A 19,810-nucleotide genomic window follows, 5' to 3' on the forward strand; every position below is an offset into this window, starting at 1 on the left:
ACATCTGGGTGGTACATGAATAGAGGGATATGTTCAGAGTAAGGGCAGAAGGTTTTTTTTTTGTAGTTTATTTAGGGCATCATCATCAGCATGGGCTTGGAGGGCTGAAAAGCCTGTTCCTTGCTGTACTTTTCTTTGTTCTTCTTTGTGTGTCATGGGATCTTTTACATTAACCTATGGGAGGTAATGCTGCAACTTTATAAGACCCTTGTCAGACCCCACTTGGAGTACCGTGTGCAGTTCTGGTCACCTCACTACAGGAAGGATGTGGAAGCTATTGAGAGAGTGTAGAGGAGATTTACAATGATGTTGCCTGGATTGGGAGGCATGCCTTATGAAGATAGGTTGAGGGAGCTAGGTCTCTTCTCCTTGGAGAGACGAAGGTTGAGAAGCGGCCTGGTAGAGGTTTATAAAATGTTGAGAGGAATAGATAGGGTGGATTCTCAGAGGCTATTCCCCAAGGCTGAAATGGTGGCTATGAGAGGACACAGGTTTAAGGTGCTGGGAAGCAAGTACAGAGGAGATGTTAGGGGTACGTTTTTCACTCAGAGGGTGGTGAGTGAGTGGAATCGGCTGCCATCGGTGGTGGTAGAGGCGAACTCGCTGGGGTCTTTTAAAAAACTTCTGGATGAGTATATGGGATCTAATGGGATTGGGAGTTACAGATAGTTTTATGGCTTGGTAGGCATAGATGTGATTGGTGCAACTTGTGGGCCGAAGGGCCTGTTTGTGCTGTAGTGTTCTATGTTCTATGCATACAGATAGGCCTTGTCTGAAAGCTGGCATTTCCAACTGTGCAAAAAACTCATTCAGTACTGCACTGGAATGTCAACCTTGATTTTTACCTGGGTCTTGAATCCAGCACCTTACAACGCAGAGACAAAACTGCTACCAACTGAGCTAAAGCTGAAATTCACTACAAACAATACTCAGATTGCTGTACTATTTACTCATAAGGGTGAGAACTATTTTGACAACAAGAAATGGCCCAATGCACTCATTGGGCCTTGATTTACTATTTTGATTCTAAGTGCTGGGCTGACTTGAAACTGGGGGTGTTTCAGATTCGAATTTCAGACCTGTTTTCAGGCACCCCCATACACACTCAGCCTTCAAAAATATCAGCCATTCTGAATTGCGCTGTACGTGCCTGTGGACAGACTTAACGCACCCAAAATTCCCCAACTCCAATTGGCGCCTCCAACTGAGCACGTGCAGAAAACAAAAGTTGAATGGTAGAAAATGGTAGAATGCGGCTCCCCTGTCACATCGCTCCTGGGCTGGATAATGCCTCCCCCTGGCCTCCACAGACATTGGCCCTCCTCCACAATATTACTGACCCGCTTATCCCCCTTACCCCTTCTGCCACCCAGACCGATTGTGGATCCCTTCCCCCACTGATCTCAGGCAGAGTGGCAGCGGACCCTCTCTTCCCCCCATTGATCTCAAGTAGACAGCCGTCAGACTCTCAATCTCCTCTCCACCCACTCCCCCTGCCCCCCAGCCCCACATTGATCTCAAGCAGAGATTGATCATCAGAGGGCGGACGCTCAGCACTTACCTCCTCTCTGACTGGAATGCCCAAATTGGACTTTTGTGGAGTGCATCTGTTTTGCGCCAACTCTGGATGGGCAAACATGGTGGTACAGGGGGAAGTGCCAGTAAGGTTGGATGTGCAGCCCATTGAGTCAATTTAAATGAATGCAAATGGCCGTCGCGATTATTTTGGATGCAGTCCCAGTCACAGCCATTTTCGAGCCTTGGTAAAGAGGGAACCGGCGCAGAGGCAGGTACAGATCATATTACTCATCTCATGCCCAACTCTACCAACTTTCGCACCCGAAAAAGGGCGCAATGCGATGGTAAAATCGGGCCCATTGTGTTATCTCCAGGCTTGGGTATTAGAGTCAGAATCAAATTATTAAGAGGTACTATATCCATTTACACTTCCAAATCTCATGTCAGCTTCTATAATGAAAAATAATGGGTGGGATTCTCTGGCTGCGCTCGCCCCAAAACTGGAGCATCCCGCCCGAGGTCTATAGAGCTTTGTGTGGTCCACTCCCTGTCTGCTATGTTTCCCATGGTGGGTGGGATGGGAGAATTCCTCCCAGTGCGATATTCAAATATTCAATATATAAATACAAACCGCTAATAACTAATATAACATTTCCTCGACACCCACCACAAGTGCAAACAGATTTGTCGTGGGAAGCAATGCTTTGGAAACAGATGCAGGATATAGTGATCAAATTTGTTCTCATTTTTGCTTTGAAAGAAATCACTTTCTTTCAGATCAGAAGTAAAAACCTGACTATGTTCCCACCGACGGAATGTTCCGGTCCTGCTAATGGCGAATCCCTGCTGCGTGCTCCAGGGTGGTGATATGTGGGAACAATGGCAAAGCAGAAGGAGCAGAAAATTCTACCCCCGGCCATCTCTGCCACCATGAAACATGCCTCAAGCAGCAAGGAAAATCCGGCTCTTAACATCTCTGGTCTTGCAGAGTGGTCTGAGTATGTTAGATCGCTGATGAAAGATCGTTGACCTGAAGTGGGAGTAGAGTTTTATGGTCCTGTCAAGGCAGGGGGTCAAGGCCAGAATATGTGGCGAACTAGTCAAAATTCCATCTACCTCAGTAGGACCAGAAAATCTCACTGGCAGGAGAATTTCCACCTGTTAACTCTGTTTCTATCTTGGGATGGCATGGTGACACCATCGGTTAGCACTGCTGCCTCACAGTGCCAGGGAGCTGGGTTCGATTCAGGCCTCCGGTCACTGTCTGTGTGGAATTTGCACGTTCTCTCCGCGTCTGTGTGGATTTCCTCCGGGTGCTCCGATTTCCTCCCACAATCCAAAGATGTGTGGGTTAAGTTGATTGGCCATGCTCGATTGACCCTAGTGCCAGGGAATTAACATGGTAAATACGTGGGGGTTACAGGAATAGAGCCTGGATGGGATAGTGGTTGGTGCAGACTCGATGGGCCTCCTTCTGCACTACTGGGATTCTTTGATTCTATGAAATGCTACCTGGCCTGCTCTGCATTTCTACCATGTTGTGTTACTATTTCAGATTTCCATTATCTGAATCATTTTGCCTCTATATTAGTTAATTGATTGGCCTGTGGTTGTGTTATTTTGTTTCACATGCTCCAAAATGTATTCAATAAGTGACTGTGGTTTTAGTTGATTCTAGCTTAGTCAGAACGCATTTGTATCATCCATCATCAAAATTATTTTACAAATCTTGATGACTTGACTTAATGTCAACCTCTATATAAAGGACTCTCATTTAAAATTATATTCTTGGAATTCCGAGGAATAACACTAATACTGAGATTACAATGCAGAATTGAATAACGTCTGCATAAGAATAGGGACAGGCAGTTCATTTAAGCCCAAGGCAACAGATGACCTAATGAAACAATTTAAAAATCCACAATTTCTAAAATATTCTGGATTAAATTTTGCCTTTTTTTTCGTTCATTTGTGGGACATGGGCATCGCTAGCTGGCCAGCATTTATTGCTCATTCCTAGTTGCCCTTGAGAAGATGGTGGTGAGCTGCCTTCTTGAATTGCTGTAGTCTATGTTCTGCGGGTTGATGCACAAAGCCATTATGGAGGGAATTCCAAGATTTTGACCCTGGAACTGTGAAGGAATGGCAATATATTTCCAAGTCAGGATGGTGAGTGGCTTGGAGAGGAACTTGCAGGTGGTGGTATTCCCATATATCTGCTGCCCTTATCCTTCTAGATGGAAGTGGTCATGGGTTTGGAAGGTGCTGTCTAAGGATTTTTGGTGAATGGTTGCATTGCATATTGTAGCTAGTACACACTGCTGCTACTGAGCGACTGCTTTACAGGTATTTGTTTTTCTTTCAAAGTTACCTTCCATTTTGTCTTTGTTGTTGACTTTTCAAGAAACTAAGTCCTGAAATCCAAGTGCTTCACAGAATCATAGAATTTCTACAGTGCAGAGACCATTCGGCTCGAGTCTGCACTGATCACAATCCCAACCAGGCCCTAACCCCATAACTCCACTTATTTACCCTGCTAGTCCCTGTCACACTAAGGTGCAGTTTAGCATGGCCAATCCACCAAAGCTGCATATCTTGGACTGCAGGAGGAAACTGGAGCACCCTGAGGAAACCTGCGCAGACACGTGGAGAATGTCTGTGTGAAGTTTGCACAATCACCCAAGGCCAGAATTGAATGTGGGTCCCTGGCACTGTGAGGCAGCAGTGCTGCCATGCTGCCTATCAGCTTTAAATCTTAGACTTTATTGAATTGGATACTAACTAACGTGCAACTAGAGAAAGTTCCAGAGAACTTGCCCATGCTTCAGCAAGTCAGTTACATTCTGCTTTACCACTGAGCCACATTGACTTGGAAGATCCCAAGTTTGAATCCTGATTTGAGTTGACTGTGAACAGGGGCAGCATCTGGGATGATGCCGTTTGTTTTAATGCGCTTGGGTTAGGGAGGAGAGAAATCCACCAAGGTTATTGATAATCAGATCCATGCCAGTTGCTGAAATTAAAACTAAAGCACAACTGCTTTATTTGCTAGTGAGAGCATTTTTTGACCTTTTTCACAGTCAGCACGACTCCCATCCTTTGCCCAGTGCCCCAGTTATCCCATTTAACATTTTATTTATTAGTGTCACAAGTAGGCTTATATTAACATTGCAATGAAAGTACTGTGAAAACCCCCTAGTCTCCATGCTCCGGCGCCTGTTCGGGTACACTGAGGGAGAATTTAGCATGGCCAATGCACCTAACCAATACGTCTTTTGGACTGTGGGAGGAAAGCAGAGCACTGGAAGAAATCCATGCAGACATGGGGAGAACATGCAGTCTCCATGCAGACAGTTACCCAAGCCGAGAATTGAACCCGGGTCCCTGGCGCTGTGAGGCAGCAGTGCTAACCACTGTGCCACAATGCCACCCCAGCTATCCTATTTATAGGTGTATAAATACACATCACATGTTTAACAATGTAAGTGCCATTAAACCTTAACAATGTTATCAATATGACTTTGACACTGATGGGAGTATTTGTGAGGCCAACAATTGAGTAATTAGGCTCAGCTCTAAGTAACATGGGTGGCACAGACTGCCAACACTTAGACTGGGACATTCCGGTCTTGCCAACGGCAGGCATCATCATGGGTGGGGCTGGAAAATTTGCAGAGTGGCCACCCTCACTCTCTGCGCCATGCGACAAATGTCCATTTACACAAAGTAACTGAGAATGACTAACACCGCAGAATTCTAGCCAGGGTAAGTGGTTATGGTAAAAAATAAGGCTGGACACAGAGAAATAAAGGTAAAAATCAGTAAAAAGTTTTCTAAGTTGTACTCCTTTGAAACTCTGATGGTGTTGGGATGTAGCTTATATTATGCACACATGAAGCAAATGGAAAAAGTAAAAGGAGTTCTGCAGATTAAGATCAAGTTACATATTATGGAAAATCCCTCTTCTAACCCTGAGGCATTTGGTGGAAACAAGAATCGCGGAGATCCCAAGGTTTAAAGCATTGATTTAAGGATCATACAAATCTGGATGATACTTTAAGCATTTTGCAAAATCCATAGAGGTCCAGATACTTTCAATCTCTGCATGTAAAACATCACATTATACATGTTAATCTTTGAAAAGCATTGACATTCACAAAATCTTACACCGTCTCTTAACTAGAATCAATGATGTTTCATTGTTCAGGCAATAGGAAACTTTTAAAAGCCAATTAAAGCAGATTGCGGAATCAACATGGTCAACACTTACAAAATCTTCTCTTGCCTTGGACCCAACCTATTTGCAAGCTGTTCTGTTCTCACCTGGGATGATTCTGATGCAGCTAGGATGTTTATGTGTCCCTTCACAAAGAGTGACGCCTCTCCATTTTAACCCTTCCATCCAAGTGCCAAATAACAGTGCGTTTCCATGACATCATTGACCTATGCGAGGTGGAAGCCAAACCTAGTCATTGGGATAGGAGGAATTTGGTAGGTATGGATTGGATAAGCTGCTGATTTAAAAAAAAACTACGCTGGAAAGTAATCAAGCATCCAATGAAATGGCATCTTTGTGCATGATATCTCAGAAAGGAAGTGCACTATTTGGATTCAAGGTTCATGCCCTTTGCAAACTAACGAAGAGTTCAGGTTAATTTGGAAACACTGCTGTGTATATTATGAAAATAAGCAGCTTTCCAGTAAGCAGAATTCAAATGTTTAGTGGCATTCTCAATCAATTCAGCTCGAAGGAAATATGGTTCAGTGCGCCAGGAAAAGTTTTGATTTTTTGGCTTGAGAATTACATATGAAAATAATGTTTCCATTTGTATTAAAAGACCTGCATCATCTTGGTCGTGTGCATTTGCAACTCAAATCAGTGAATTGGTGTGATTATGACTGCACTCATTAAATTAACAGTGGAACAAGATGCAGTGCTGAACTCATTGCCCTCTAACAGTGATGGGCCACTGAGGCTAGTGAGTGGGCCACATGAGTGGCCCTCCTTCATTGCAAGATTGAAACCAGGCTTGGCGGCATGATGGCACAATGATTAACCAGAGACTTGGATTTGATTCTTGGCTTGAGTCACTGTTTGTGCAGATTCTGCACATTCTCCCCATGTGGGTTTCCTCCAGGTGGTCCGGTTTCATCCCACGGTCAAAAAGACATGCTGGCTGGTTGATTTGCCATGCTAAATTCTCCCTCAATGTACCCAAGTACACGCCAGAGTGTGGCAACTAGGGCATTTTCACAGTAAATTCAATGCATTGTTAATGTAAGCCTACTTGTGACATCAAAAATAAAATAACACTAAATATATGTTGAATATTTCATAAGGAGTTACAGAAAATGCTTCATTATTTATACATTAATAGAACTGTCATCAACTTCAAATGGTAAAAGCAAAAGAAATACTTAAGTTTTGGGTGCAAGGGAATGCACAGCTCTCACAGTTAATCTTGAATGTAATCAGCATGCACCTCGGGGGATAAAAACTTCATTAAAGAAATTAGCAGAAAGTGGCAACCCTGTGCATGGCAACGGCCAACAAAATGTCTTGTGGGCTGCATTCAGAACCCAGGTGGGCTGCGTGTGCGTTGTAGGTTGCCCACTACTGATCTATGAACTCAATGTGAAAGAGCGTCGATGCCACCAAATATCTGGGTATATTACCAGATTTCTGGAAAAATCAGAATCTGGATTGATTGAACATATAATGCTGCCTGTTACACAATTTTGTAGGAACTTGCCACATAATTGGTTTGTGCAAGCAAGCTATAAAGATGCTTTATAGCAATCAGATTCTGTAAAGCAGCAGATAACTTGTTAGACAAAGAGCATTCTGTGCCAAGGAGTGCAAGATGGAGAGGAAACAAACTGTTAGCCTTACAACAGATGATGAACATTGTCATTTCACAAATTGCTTATGAAGGAAATGCAGTAAGTAGTTTCAACTGAACACACATCGACCATGGGTGGAGGCATGGCACAAATTGGAAGTCACAGAATAAATCTGTAACAGTGTCATAATAAAGAGGCAGAGACCCCCATCCTTCCCACACCTGCCAAACCTCTCCTATCCTAATGGCTAAGTTTGGCTTCCGCCTCACATACATTAGTGATGTCACGAAAAAGTATTGTTGTTTGGCACTCACTCTTCGAGAAGGTAGAGATAAACATTCTAACCGTATCAGATTCATCCCAGATAAGAACAGAACAGCTTCCAAATAGATTGGGTACAAGGCAAGAGAAGGTTTTCTAAATGTTGATCATGTTGACTCTACAACCTGCCTTAATTGACTTTAAAAAATTTCCTGTTACCCAAACAATGAAACAGCATTGATTCCAGTTATGAGATGGTGTAAGATTTCAATACTTTTCAAAGGTTAACATCGAACATTAGCACCTATAGTTTGGGTGCTACAGGTGCCAGTTTGCTATCAAAATGCCTCCTCTACTTATCAAAGTCATAAATGACATCCTAAATCACTGTGAGAAAGGTAAATTATCACTCTTCATCTTTTTTGAACTGGTTGCAGCTTATGACACAGTTAACTACAACATCTTCTTCCAAAGCCTCTCCACTGCTGGGTGGGATTGTATTTGCCTGGCTCCATTCTTATCTATCTAATCATAGCCATAGAATCACTTGCAATGGCTTCTCTTCCTGTCCCCACACAGTTACCTCTGTTATCCCCTAGGATCTGTTCATTGCTTGCTGAGGCAGTGACCTTGGGCTCCTCCTAATTTGCATCTACATGCTGTCCCTTGACAACATCCGTCAGGATAGCATTAATTTCATAATATATTTTAATATTTTATTTTATACATATATGCTAATGACACCCAACTTTACATCACCAACACCTCTCCCAACTCTTTCGCTATTGTTAAATGGTTAGGCTGTTTGTCAGACATCGAGTAGTAGATGAGTGGAAATATTCTCTAAATAATTATTCGAAAGAGCAAAGCCATTGGCTGGAATTCTCTGGTCTCACACATCCCTGCTATCGCTGCCAGCGAGAATAGAGAATTAGGCACTCAGCTGAATCTCCATTCATGGTGACCAGGACAGGAGAATCCCAGAAGGTGATGGAGGGGTGGAGTTCTGTAGGGGGAGTGGGATGGAAATGGTCGGTAGGGAGGGGAGGTTCCATGGATTGTTCCTTTTTTAATTTTAATTCTTTAAAAATTGGGACTCCCTCCAAAAGCCTAAGTTGCTGGTGACTCATTTGGTGAGGTCAAAAAATTACAGCCATGATCGCTCATTTACTGACGACATCTCTCCATGGCAGCATTCTGAGGCAGGGCCAGCCAGTTGGCAACTTTTGTATCATATTTGACCCCAAGATGAGCATTTGATTATATATCTATGTCATCATTAAGACTTCTATTTCCATCCCCATTTCATCACCAGACTCTGCCTCATTCCAGATCATCTGTTACTGAAAGCCTCCTCCATGTCTTTGTCGTCACTAAACTTGATTCATTCAGCACATGCCTGGCGAGCCTCCAACGTTTTACCCTCCATAAATGTCAAGTAATCAAAAACTCTGTTGCCTGTGTGTCCTTCCTCCCCCCTAGTCCTGTTTACTCAACATTCCTGAGCTCACTGACCCACATTGGTTCCTGGTGAAGCGTTTTAGTATTCTCATGCTTGTTTTCAAAACCCTCCATGACCTTATCGTTCTCTGTCTTTGTAATCTCCCCCAGCCCATAAACCTCCAAGATATCTGTGTTCCTCTAATTCTGGCATCTTGATTGTGTCTGATTTTAATCACTCCATCTTTGGCAGTTGTATCTTCAGCTGCCTTTGCACTAAACTCTGGAATCCCCTCCCCATACCTCTCCATCTCCTCTATCTCTCTTCCTTCTTTTAAGACATACCTTGAAAAGTTATCTAAGCGTATGGTCATCTGTCCTGAAATCACCTTGGGCGGAATTTTCCAATTTTTAAAAATTAAGTGTTAGTTCAGATGGGAAAAAGCCAGCTGCCCATTACCCCGCCGCTCCCCAACACCCCCCCCCCCCCCATCCATTGGCTGTGCTGACGGATTTTCCCAACAGGTTATTTGCCACTTTGAAACAAAGGTGAAGGGGCAGGTCCACAAGGTCATGCTGGTGATGTGGGTTCCAAATGAATCACCAGCAACTAAGGCCTTTGAAGGGAGTCCCAGTTTTTAAAGATTTAAAAGAAAAAAAGGAACAGCCCATGGAACCTCCTCTCCCTGCGCCCCACTCCCAATATCCCCACCCCCCCACACAGAACTCCACCCTATCAACCATTCCCCCTAAAAAGAGAAAACACCCCCCCTTATGTGGATCAATGGCAAATTTTGCTTTGCATTGTTTCTGTGAACTGCTTTAGACCATTTGATTGGGCTTGAAGACTTTAAGTAAGTGAAAGTTGTTGTTCTTGTACCTATTCTTGGCATTTTAATAGTTTATATACCAATATCTGCAAGTGTCCTTGGACCTCTGAAATAAAACAGAAAATGCTGGAAATACCCAGTAGCTCTGGCAGCATCTGTGCGAAAGAGAAACACGAATTACTGTTTCTGGTTAATGGCTTTTGTTTGGATGAAAGGCTAGTGGCCTGGGATGTGGACTCAAATTTTCTGTTCTGGGGATTAGATGCACTGTTGGGCAGGATAAGCACCAGGTTTCCTGCTGGGTGGCAGGGTGGGTTCTCACGCCCAATCAGAATTTCATGAACTATGCATTGGCGAGCTCCTCACCAAATGGCATGGTGGTACAGGCACTGATTCTCCCTCCCCGCGTTACCCTACAGGATTGGCGCCATATTTAAATATCACCTCAATGCACATATTAACTTTCTGCAACTCAACTGGGTGGTTCACATTTCCTGAGATGGCCTCCTGGGAGAAAGAAGCCATGTGCCTCCAGATTCAGCCAAGACTCCTTGGTGAGGGGGGAGTGGTGGAGGGGAGGGTGCGGTGGGGGGGGGTGGGTGCTCACCTCAAAGCCATTTGCAAATGTCATGATGTTCTCTTCTCAAGTGATAGAACCATGAGGTCAACCAACCTCACCTCGCTGGACTGGGAGAGGGGCTCGCAGCAGAGTTCTCTGCTACCAGGATCTTAAAAATGAATGTCCTGCAGTGTAGGAAGAAGATGAATAATCTAATTTACTCTGCCAGGATAAGTTAACCTTCTCACTCTAAAGCCATACTCTCAGATTGATATCATGCACTCAAAGGGTTACACTGTTCAGGGAGATCACATAGTCCTAATGGACAATTCATCAGCACTGATTGTCTCATCTACTCCTTAACATCACCAGCATCTCATCTATCATTCTGCACAAACTCCATCCTCAGCCCTCCTTGGGGAGGGTTCAGCACACATGGCAGGAATGCATGCTTCCCAACCTCTTCTCCATCCCTTCTCATCACATTCACTTACCCGCATCAAGAGGGTGAGATTCCAGACTAGAGCTGGGACAGCCAACACACAGGGCAACACGGTGGCACAGTGGTTAGCATTGCTGTCTCAGGGACCCGGGTTCGATTCCCGGCTTGGGTCACTGTCTGTGCGGGTTAGATGCATTCTTCCCGTGTGTGCGTGTGTTTTCTCCGGGTGCTCCGGTTTCCTCTCACATCCAAAGATGTGTGGGTTAGCATTGACCATGCTAAATTGCCACTTAGTGTCGGAGGGACTAGTTAAAGTAAATGCAGGGGCTATGGGGATAGGGCCTGGGTAGGATTGTGCTCAGTGCAAACTTGATGGGCTGAATGATCTTCTTCTGCACTGTGGAACTCTATGATGATTCAGGAGCTCATTCCCCTCGAGGAGGATGCTGCTGCGTTGGAGGAGAGGGCAGGGATTGCTCCTGTGGTGAAGGTGAGTCCAACCTCTCCCAGCAGCCCAGTACAAATGAGTTTTCCTTCCATGAGTGGATCACTTCCTGACATTTGCAGTGAATGACATGCAATCTTTTATTCTGCCTGCTCTTGAAGTTAATCTATCTTCTCTCTTTTAAGGGCACAAACAAGCAGGTCCAGGGAGAGCTCCAAGCAGCCCATCAGCTCCTGCCGAGCTCAGTCGAGGTTGCAATTTGTCCATCACTGTGTTCACCTGCGCACTCCACCATCCAGACAGACAGACAGACCTTGGTGAGTGCTAGATCTAGGTTAGATTCAGAGGCACATTCCGGGGAATACCTCACAGACACTTCCTCACAGCAGTTGGAGGCAGTGGCAGCCCAGGAATCTGGCATTTGGGGAACTGCAGGAGAACAAGCGCCGGCTGAGTTTGAGCCTGATGATGTGCCTCCAGAAACAGCCATCTTGCGCATACTGGAGATACATAAATAGGTGGCAGAAAATCGGGTAGTTTCATGTGAGACAGTCAATAGATTAGAGCGAAGGATAGGGGAGTCCATCTACAATCTGTCTGATGCCGTGTCTCTGACATGCAAGTGTCTCACATTCACCTTGGAAATGATGCCTTGGCAACCTTGGTCCAGCAGGTTCTGCCAGATTTGTGCTTGGCCCTTGGCTTGGCAAGAAGGGTTGTGGCACCTTCCTTTAAGTTCCCTTGCTCCTCAAGGAGTCAGGCAGGCATCTTGGGCTCATAAAGGGAGGATGACTGTCTGCTGAACACCTCAGTGTCAACAAGAGGCTCATAGAAACATAGAAGATAGGAGCAGGAGGAGGCCATTTGGCTCTTCGAGCATTCATTACAATCATGGCTGATTGTCCAACTCAATAGCCTAATCCTGCTTTCTCCCCATAACTTTTGATTCCATTTGCCCCAAGTGCTATATCCAGCTGCCTCTTGAATACATTCAACGTTTTGGCATCAACTACTACCTGTGGTAATGAACTCCACAGGCTCGCCACTCTTTGGGTGAAGAAATGTTTCCTCACCTCCATCCTAAATGGTCTACCCTGAGTCCTCAGACTGTGACCCTTGGTTCTGGACACACCCGCCATTGGGAACATCCTCCCTGCATCTACCTCTACTCAAAAGTGTCCAGCTGATCCTAGCCCATCTGCCTGTGACCCCGACAGTTCCAACTTCGCAGACCAAGAAGGGTACACCTGCCCCATGGCAGGAGAACCAAAGCAGGGTGGGACCCTCCAAAACTTGACCCTCCAGATGATGCCTGCCAAGATCATTGTAGACAACATGGCATGACAGTGAGCAGGCTGCTTCTATCTCTGCTGTGGATGTCAGGAAAGCACCCAGACATAGTGGCGGGGTAAGAAAAAAATAAGAAATATTAAGAGCACAATGAGGCATGAGTTTTCACTCACTGTGCATATCATGCACTTTGGTAAATATATTTTGAGTTCACAATAATACTCTCATCATGTGAATGCCTCTTCATGTGATTCTATGTGATCTCTTATTGTAAGTGTAAGTATGGCCCAAGTAGATTGCTTCCCTTGCAAGCCTCATGTTTATGTGATGTTAAGCAGACTCACGTTTGGTACTTTCCCTTACAAATGTCAAGCCTTATCCTGAAAGTGACTGCAATGTTGTGATTCAATCATTTAAGCTTTGAAACACGCCATAAACTGACGTGTGCTCATGTCTCTTGGAGTGTTAAATCTAATGCTGTACCTTCAATGCTGAACTGTGTTATGAGCACGAAAAGAAATGGAGCCTTTGTGGTTTTTACAGCAATGGGTCAGCTTCTGTGGCCATTCAAAGTGTTTCATAAGAACATAAGAACATAAGAAATAGGAGCAGGAGTAGGCCATCTAGCCCTTCGAGCCTGCCCCGCCATTCAATAAGATCATGGCTGATCTGTCGTGGCTCAGTTCCACATTCCCACCCTCTCCCCATAACCCTTAATCCCCTTGCCTATCAAAAACCTATCAACCCGCGTCTTAAAAATATTTAGCGAGGTAGCCTCCACCACTTCAACGGGCAGAGAATTCCAGAGATTCACCACCCTTTGAGTGAAGAAGTTCCTCCTCAACTCCGTTCTAAACTGCCCCCCCTTTATCTTGAGGCTGTGCCCCTTAGTCCTACTATCCTTTCTGAGCGGGAAGAGTATCTCCACCTCTATCCTATCCATCCCATTCATCATCTTATACGTCCTTCATGTGGCAATGACTGCAGACTGTGCAGTTGATGCAAGGTGTGCATCACCTCTCACACTGACGATATGGAACTTTGGCTGCTGACCTTTCCAAGAATGAGGGGTTTGTGATCGCTGAGGGTTACAAGTCCAAGGCTGAATGCTGATTTTGCTGGTGTTGCCATTGCTTGGAAGGGCCTTTCTGATTACCAGATGAGAAAAATGCACTCGGACCCCTTGCCTGGACCCTACTCCTGCTGGAACATTGTGGCTATTCGTTTGTGCTGCTGTGATGGAATCCTCACATTGGAAGAGGAGCACCCTCACCCTTATCAAATCCTTGCCCTTCCAAGCCCTCCTCATCCGAGGAAATTTTAACCTCCTTTACGTCTGCCTGTGGCAAGTGATCTCCCCTTTAAAGTATCGTGTTGTGCAGAATGCAACACACCACCATGATATGGGACAGCCTCTGGAGAGTACTGCAAGGCTCAACCTGAACTGTCCAAATAACAGAAGCACATCTTCAGTATGCTAATGGTTTGTGAAATGATGGATGTTGTCACAGAGTGCACAGCATTGTATCTAGGGCACATAGGTGTCATGAGCTGTCTCTTCAGTGGGTACTCCTTGTCACCCAGCAGCCAACCTTGTAAGTGCGGCAGCCCTTCAGGTAACTGTGGCACCTGGGAATGTTAGGGTGGACAAACCATGGATCTCACAGGGTACATGCATAAGTTTTAAGTTTAAGTTTTATTTATTAGTGTTGCAAGTAGGTTTATGTTAATACTGCAATGAAGTTACTGTGAAAATCCCTTAGACGCCATACTCCCGTGCCAGTTCAGCTACACAGAGAGAGGATTTAGCATGGCCAATGCATCTAACCAGCATGTCTTTCAGACTCTGGAAGGAAACTGGAGCACCTGGACGAAACCCACGCAGACACAGGGAGAACATGCAGACTCCACACAGACAGTGGTCCGAGCTGGGATTCGAACCTTGGTCCCTGGAGCTTTGAGCTTTGTGGCCACCGTGCCACCGATCTACTTCTGATGATTGCAGAGTAGCTGAACATTCATGGAGTGGAATGTTCTCTTGATAATAAAGATCAAGGGCTGCTGCCAGAGGGCTCTTAAAATGACATGCATGCAATCAATTACACCCTGCATTCTAGGGAAGCCTAAGATCGCTGCAAACCTTAGAAATCTAGCAGCCTGGCTAGCTTCATCCACTGTGAAATCTATTTAATTATGAGTCTTACTGTGGAGGAAATCCATCACCTCCTTTACGCATTTATATGTTGAGTCTGGGAAATGCTGCATTGGTCCGCTGTGGATCGCTGGAATGAGTCACTTAAATAGAAATTGAGTGTAGCAGTGATGACAGGGGCACTGGCCGAGGGTGGCATTCCGCTCCTCGTACATAATGTGGCAGGTATGAGTCACCACATCTCTTGACAACACAGCTATGCGTGGCACTGTCTCACATTCATCTCTAAACAGGATGATTGATGTGTTGCTTTGTGCCCTGTGACCCATGTTGAATGGGCAATGCAGTTTGCAGGGTTTGAGAGAGCTTCTTGCAGATACCCAGCCGCTGTGCCTCCTTAATGGTTGCCTGTGTCTTCCCTTCTCACATTTCTCTGCTGGTTAAGTGAAAGAAACTATAACGTGGGCCCAATGCTTAGTGTGGTATTGCGTAAAAATAAGTTACTGGTTCCAACTCTAACTTTTTAATTAATTCTTCATGGGTTTTCTCAGCTCTGTGTTGAAATTTTAACAAGTGTAAGGTTGCCCCCTGAAAGGGTCCCAGAATCCAGTCAAGGACTCCTCCCACACTGCCCCACACATCCTAATGGTGTGGTTTTCTTTCTAGTTTCATTTTAAACTGTGTCATTGATTCAGGATCTCAACATGGTGGTGCTGCATTCCTACTTCCCCCATCACTGTTCACATCCCTCAGATCATCCTGAACCCTCACAATGTGTAGGGAAAGCTCTATCTGGTCATTCTCCAGTCTCCCTCAGTGTCCCTGGAACCCATAGTGATTGTTATGGATATTCCTGTCCTCCTCCCTGAACCCAGCACTGTGAATGTCCCTACACCCCATGTGGACCTCATCCCTCCCCCGCTCGAGGCTGTGTGCATGGTCAATTCTAGAGGCCCCCTCCCACGAGAGCTTCACTGGCAGCACCAGAAAGTCCCACCTGTTAACTCGCTTTCTCTTTCTATGGATGCTGTCAGATCTGCTGAGTATTTTTGGCAGTTTTTATTTCAGTTTCCATTGTTTCATTTTTGTCACTTTCACCCGCAAGCTTTCTATTATTTAGAAAATACCTTGTTCTATCTTTTTTACGTTCAAAGTCGATGACCTTACATTTGCCTGCACTGAAATCTACTTGCCACTGTTTACGCATTCACTTAAACTATTGAAATCATTTTATAATTTATGCCTTTGTCTATACTGTTTACAATGCTGCTTGGTTTTATTCACTAATTTAGGTGCATGACTTTCCATTGCATCATTTAAGTTGTTAATGAAATACAATGAATATTTAAAGCTCCAACACTTGTGAGACCACAATTCATCACTTCCTGCCAATTAGAATTCATGCTCATTATTCCCTGTTTCCTGCCACTCAGTCAATTTCTTAACCAGGTCAATAATTTGCTTTCAATTCCTTGAACTTCAATTTGAGCTAGCAGTCTCTTAGAAGTGACCTTATCAAATGCCTTCTGGAGACGATAGTGACATATAAGTTGTGGTAGAGATTGTTCTTAGGTGAGAGAAGGAGGAGGGCGGTGAATTGAGAAGTATGTCAGCCTAATGATTAATTTTGGAGGATCTGGATTCGAAGGTGCATTGACTGACCTTGACCACTTGTGGAGGGGTCATTGAACTTGATTTGTGCTTCACTGCAACCAGGAGTGTACCAGGCCTCTGGCATTGGCAGCAAAGTTATCTGATCCCATTGCCGTCTCAGTTTCAGTCTGTTTGACCTCCTGGTCTCATCCCTTCTGTTCACCTCTTGTTGAGGCCTCCACAGCCAGAGAGCTCTGGGGGCTGCTCTCTGTCCTGTTGCATTGTATTGATTCTTCTTCGAGATCGACATGTTCTTCTCCAGCTAATCACAGCATCTTCTGCAGCCCACATTGTCATGAACCCGGCTGATGTTAAGTGTGAGGATGTCCCAAATTGGAAACACTGGCTTGTGGCGGTGTATAGATTTGTCTAGGAACAGTGCAAGGGCCAAGTGTGATACCCATTGAAAACAATAACCAGCTCAGTCATTGTATAAGACTTATTAAAGATCATTTATTACAATACAGAAACTGGACCAAAATAATCTAAGACTGTTATGTACAAGATTATTAAACACACCCACACAGTTTAAGTTGGAATTACCCTTCTGATCCAAAGTACATCTGCAGTATCCAGACCCTTTCAGGGATTCCCTTTGCCCAAACAACATCCAATCCAATAGATCTATAAGGAAAGGCCAGATTATAGTTACTACACTCTATATAATTGAGTAGTTTTTTTCTGGGGAATGTCTCTTCTTGGTTCAGTGAGGATATGGCTTTCAACTGTCTCCACCAAAGTACTCTGCATGCTTGCTTCTAGTCTGCCAACTAACACAGGCTGCGAAATGGACAGTGCTTCCCTTCTTCCCTGAAACACTTGCCAATTATATAATTGTTCCCCTTTGAAGATAGACCATATGACCATAAGATATAAGAGCAGAATTAGGCCATTTGGTCCATCGAGTCTGCTTCACCATTTGATCATGGCTGATATGTTTCTCAACCCCATTATGCTGCCTTTTCCCTGTAACCTTTGATCCCCTTACCAATCAAGAACCTATCTCTGTCTTAAGTACACTCAATAACTTGGCCTGAATATTCTTTTGAATGCCTGACTGGATTCCACTGAGTTAGCAGACAAGTTGTCTTTTACCTGTGTAAGGAACAGCAGAGTAACTGGTACTTGTGTTTCAAGATAACTTGGTGACAAAAGGCCCCCTTTACACCTTGCCTGCCGACGGGAATGGAATAGACAGAGGGTGAAGCAGCAGCTGAGTGCCACGCCATTGATTCCTCATGTGTGTGTGCTCAGAGCCATTTTAACTCCTGGGATTTTGACAGTGTCATGGCTGCCAACTGAATTTTTGGCTGTCTGATCTCTCGTCTTCTGTTATTATTAATATTGATGTGGAGATGCCCGCATTGAAGTGGAGTGGGCACAGTAAGAGGTGATGGAGCAGCACTCTGAAAACTCGTGATTTCAAATAAACTTGATGGACTTTAATCTGGTGTTGTGAGACTACTTACAGTTTTAACATTAGCATTTGTATATTATCTCTGAATGCTGCCATCATCTACCCCAGTGTATTTCCGATTTGCAGGATGATGTATTCTTCTGGTCTGTCTACAATTGCTTATCTTGTTATTGGGATTCACATCTTGCACAATACCTTTTGAAATGCTTTGGACTTGCTGACACATTCATGACAATATACATCTTTCTTCAAAGAGGCGTAGGCTGGATTTAAATAGTGCAGACCAGCTTGAATTCTGGGGGATATGTAGCCACTTTAGCAGTGGGCTTCTCACGCCTATTGTTCAGCAGGCAGCAAAAGTTTATTTGCTTAATAACAAACAATGCATGGGTTAACCCTGGGCCTGTTTTTGGGCCTTGTCCAAATTTTCCCAAATTGACCTTTGGCCTTTTTTAGATTCAAATTGACCTTTGGAACAATGAGGGCAAATGAGTTTCTCCACAAATTAGTTCATTTACTTGAAACAGGAAGGGGAATTAGAGAAAGTTTTTTTTTGAAACTTTAGCTTTAGGGTGAATCAGGGTTCTCAAAGACACACCCTCCTTATGGCAGCCAGCTGCTTTCAGGTCTATTTTAGGTTCTGAGAGTACAAACACTTCTTTCTTCACACGACAATGCTGCATGCTCAATTTAGATACATCCATTGTGTTGGCTGTGTTCTGAAATAGTAGAAACACCCACTTCAGTTTGCCTGAAGCAGTGTCCAAGCACATTGCTGCATGTTTCACTGTTGATGGGTTGAGTCACATCTCAGGTACACGTGGAGGTGTGGTAGTGTGGTATTTATACTCATATATGCTCCTGAAAATGTGTGTTTAAATTCCACAATTGAAGTTTGAATGTTTAAATTCAGTTTAACAATCTAGAAATAAATCACTGCTGCCAAATAAAGTGATCACAAAGCTGTTGGCTTATTGGAAAAGTCGAACCAGTAGCCAGGAAATCACCTGCATTGATTTCTCTTCCAGCTTCTGCACAGTTGGCTTTGAGGACTCCAAGGATCTTTCTCCCTCTTGTCTTTCTCATCTTTAAGGAGGAAAGAGAGGTAGAAAGGCAGAGAGGTTCAGGGAGGGAAACCCAGAGGTTAAGACATGCGACAATTCAGGGATGCTCTAGAAACCAGAATTGGAGCAACATAGAGATATCAGAGAGCTATAGAATTGGAAGAGGTTACAGAGAAAATGACGTCACAGTAGAATTTGAAATGAAAGGAGATATATGTTTTTTATATATATATATACAAAAAATATATACATACAAATATATATCTATATATATATACATGTATGTATAGTATATATATGAATCCAGCTACTCATTTCAAGAAGAAAGCCAGAGTCACCTTCCAGGATAACTCGAATGGAACTGGCCTTGTCCATATCCCAAGAATAAAAATGACCAAAATTGCTGTACAGTATTCATGTTGTAGTATTTGTGAGATGATGCATATCGTTTGTTTAATATGGATAAGAAAGATAGTTTGTTTACATTTTTTCCCAATTAGAAAAGTCTATTGAGTTAACAGCAAAAATGAATTTGATACCTTTCCTTAAGACCTTCTTCTGCCACCAGCACTTCCTCTGTCAAGATGGTAGGAAGGTTACAATCTAATTCTAGGTTGTAGACAAAGCTGCTATTGGCCTAGTTTTGGAGTACAAATGCCCTGTACATTGTGACATTTCTTCCCTTCCTGTGGGGAGTCTCATGGCTGTCATGTGGCAACTTACCTTGGTATCATTGCCAGCTGAGAAACTTAATGGCCAGGATTTTGCCATCCTGCCCACCATGGGATTTGGAGTGGGCAAGGAGTGGAAAATGGGAAGGTCTGTTGACCTTGGGCGGGATTTTACAGTTTTAGAGGCCATAAAATCTCGCCCAAAGATTTTCTGGCTGTAACAT

At 44.1% G+C, this 19,810-nt stretch overlaps 1 protein-coding gene across 1 annotated transcript in view; it reads right to left on the reverse strand.

The window, feature by feature from the left end:
* The window catches only part of LOC145348576 (regulator of G-protein signaling 21-like), a 34,211-nt gene extending 17,527 nt beyond the window's left edge, over positions 1-16,684 (reverse strand). Inside the window, exon 1 of the mRNA XM_080196765.1 lies at positions 16,444-16,684. Within this exon, the coding sequence (XP_080052891.1) occupies positions 16,444-16,684 (241 nt within the window). The remainder of the gene's footprint in view (positions 1-16,443) is intronic.
* Positions 16,685-19,810: the final 3,126 nt, after the last annotated feature.

This window comes from Carcharhinus amblyrhynchos, chromosome 9, assembly GCF_965287045.1.
Source record: "Carcharhinus amblyrhynchos chromosome 9, sCarAmb.v2.hapA, whole genome shotgun sequence".
NCBI lineage: Eukaryota > Metazoa > Chordata > Chondrichthyes > Carcharhiniformes > Carcharhinidae > Carcharhinus > Carcharhinus amblyrhynchos.